General features: G+C 66.6%; 1 protein-coding gene across 1 annotated transcript in view; it reads left to right on the plus strand.

Annotated features, from left to right (window-relative positions):
• The window catches only part of EHMT2 (euchromatic histone lysine methyltransferase 2), a 14,002-nt gene that overhangs the window by 1,426 nt on the left and 10,124 nt on the right, over positions 1 to 2,452 (plus strand). The window contains 6 exon segments of the mRNA XM_025192935.1: positions 80 to 444; positions 710 to 782; positions 901 to 986; positions 1,284 to 1,433; positions 1,551 to 1,688; positions 2,212 to 2,395. Coding sequence (XP_025048720.1) covers positions 80 to 444; positions 710 to 782; positions 901 to 986; positions 1,284 to 1,433; positions 1,551 to 1,688; positions 2,212 to 2,395 — 996 coding nt within the window.

Raw genomic sequence — 2,452 nt, forward strand, 5'->3', positions numbered from 1 at the left:
GGGGGGGGGGGGGGCTGCGGGGGGGGGGGCTGCGGGTCGGGAGTGGGGGGGCCAGGGCTGCGGGTCGGGAGTGGGGGGCACCGGCAGGGATGGAGAGGGAAGGGGGCCAATTCCTGGGGACACCTGGGTCCTGGGCCCCATTCTCACTCCCTTCCCCCCCCGGTAGGCCACGCTGCCAAGACCCTGCCGTCACCGCCAGTGGGGCCCGGGGGGGCCCCGAGCCGGGCCAAGATGTCACTGACCGGGGCGGGGAAGTCGCCACCCTCGGTGCAGAGCTTGGCCATGCGGCTGCTAAGCCTGCCGGGGGCTGGCCCCGCCCCTTGCCCCGCCCCCAGCATGGGCCCCGCCCCTGCTGAGGCCCCGCCTTTGGCACCCCCAAGCCCGGAGCCCAAGCCCAAGGTGCACCGGGCCCGCAAGACCATGGCCAAGCCCGGCAACGGACAGGTGGGTGCCAAGACGCCTCGGTTTCCTCTGGAGGTGGGGGTCCCTTCGCCACATGGGTTCCTTCCCTAGCCTGTTCTTTGTGGGTGGGGGGGTCTCCCAGATGCCTGGGCTCTTCCCAGGGGTTCTGCGGTGGGATGGGGGGCAGGGGTCCCAGATGCATGTGTCCCATTTGTGGGATGCATCTGGCTGGGTGTGGGGGGCAAGGGCTGGCAGAGGTTGGGGGGTGCCCCAGATGCTTGCGTCCCAGCCTGCTGCCCCCCCCCAGGTGCCGGAGAAGCGCGTGTCCGAGATGCTGCATTTCCGCGTCTCCGACGATCTCCGTAGCATCGAGGAGCCAGGTATCTGGGTTGCGGGTCGGGAATGAGGGGTACTAGTGGGGTGGGGGGGCTGCAGGTTGGAAGTGAGGGACACCGCAAGAGTGGCTGCCACCTCCCTCACGCCTTTGTACCCCCCCAGAACCCGCCAAGCGCCGGAAACTGGACTACGGCCCTGAGTCCCTGCACAAGCGCCTGCCGCCTACCCTGCCCCGTGCCAGCACTGAGGTACCTGCCCCATATGCCTGGGTCCCCTGAACCCTGTCCCCAGGCACCTGGTTGCCTTCCCTTCCACTGCATCCTGGACACCTGGGTTACCTACTCCTGACCCCACCGCTGCAATGTCTGGATCCTTTTTCCCTTGACTTTTCCTTTCTCTCCTCGTAGACACCTGGGTTCCCTTCTACTGACACCCTCCCCTTGCACCTGGGTTCCCTACCTGGGAGCTCTCCCTCTTGGGCGCCTGGGTCCCCGTCCAGCTGGGAGCCTGGGCCGAGCTCTGACCCCCTGCCCATTGCCCCCCAGATCACAGTGACGGAGGAGATGGCAGCGCGGCCGTTGGGGCCAGCGGGCGAGGATCGGGGCCCCGATGAGTGGGAGGCCGAGGTGGGAGCCGACTTCAGTCTCTTCTATGACAGCTACTCAGTGGATGGGCACAATGACTCGGACAGCAAGGTGGGGGCGCGGGGGCTGGGCTGGGCATAACAGGGACAGGAGCTGTGGATGGCTCTGGGGGACGGTGTCAGGCTAGGCCTGGACACCTGGGTTCACCATGCTGGGCCCCACCCGCAGTCAGAGGCGGATGGGGCTGGGGAGCAGTTGAGTGAAGAGGAGGAGGAGGAGGAAGAGGAGGACGAGGAAGAGGAAGAGGAGGAAGACGATGAAGACGACGATGATGAGGATGAAGAGTCCGGGAACACCTCAGATAGGGTGAGGCGCCCTGGTGGGGTCGGAGGTCACCGGGGTGGAGCTGTGTACTCCAGAGCTGAGGCTGGATGGGGCCAGAGGTTGGAGAGTACAAGTTGGGGGTCAGAGATGGGGAGGAGGGGCCTGGGGAGTGGGCTCAGGGGCTTAGATTGCATGTGGATATGGGGTCAGAGGTCAGGCCTGGGCTCAGCAAAGGTCAGGGCTCAGAGCCTGGAGTGCATGGCCTGTGAGGGTGGGAGTCAAAGGCCTAGCATGGGAGCTTGGGTGTGCAGAGGTCAGAGACCACAGCTGAGGGTTTGGTTTGTGGAGTGTTGGAGACTTAAGGGGAGAGCGTGGCTGGGGTCAGAGGGCACAGGTCAGGATGGGGTGGGCGTTGGGGGTGGGGGAACTTCAGGGCTTATGAGAGGGCCTGGGGGCTATGGGTTGGGAGTGAGGGGCTTGGGGAGGGCAGGGGGCTGTGGACTGGGAGTGAGGGGCACCAGCAGGGCTGGGGGGTTGCGTCCCCCTCACCTGACCTGTCCCCCAGAGCGCATCAAGCACCAAGCGGAAGGCGAGGAAGCGCTGGAAGAGCGACAGCCCCTGGGTGAAGCCGTCACGCAAACGCAAGCGCAAGGACCCCCGGCCCAAGGACCCCCGAGGTGGGGGGGAGGATTCTGGGTGCTCTGGGGAATGTCAGGAGGGGACTGGGGAGGGGGAGGATCCTAGGGGGGGTCTGGGTGCAGTGCCCCTGCAGGGGATTGGGAGGGGGGTGGGTCTCAGGATGGGAA

The sequence above is a fragment of the Alligator sinensis genome, unplaced genomic scaffold (genome assembly GCF_000455745.1).
Source record: "Alligator sinensis unplaced genomic scaffold, ASM45574v1 scaffold184_1, whole genome shotgun sequence".
NCBI lineage: Eukaryota > Metazoa > Chordata > Crocodylia > Alligatoridae > Alligator > Alligator sinensis.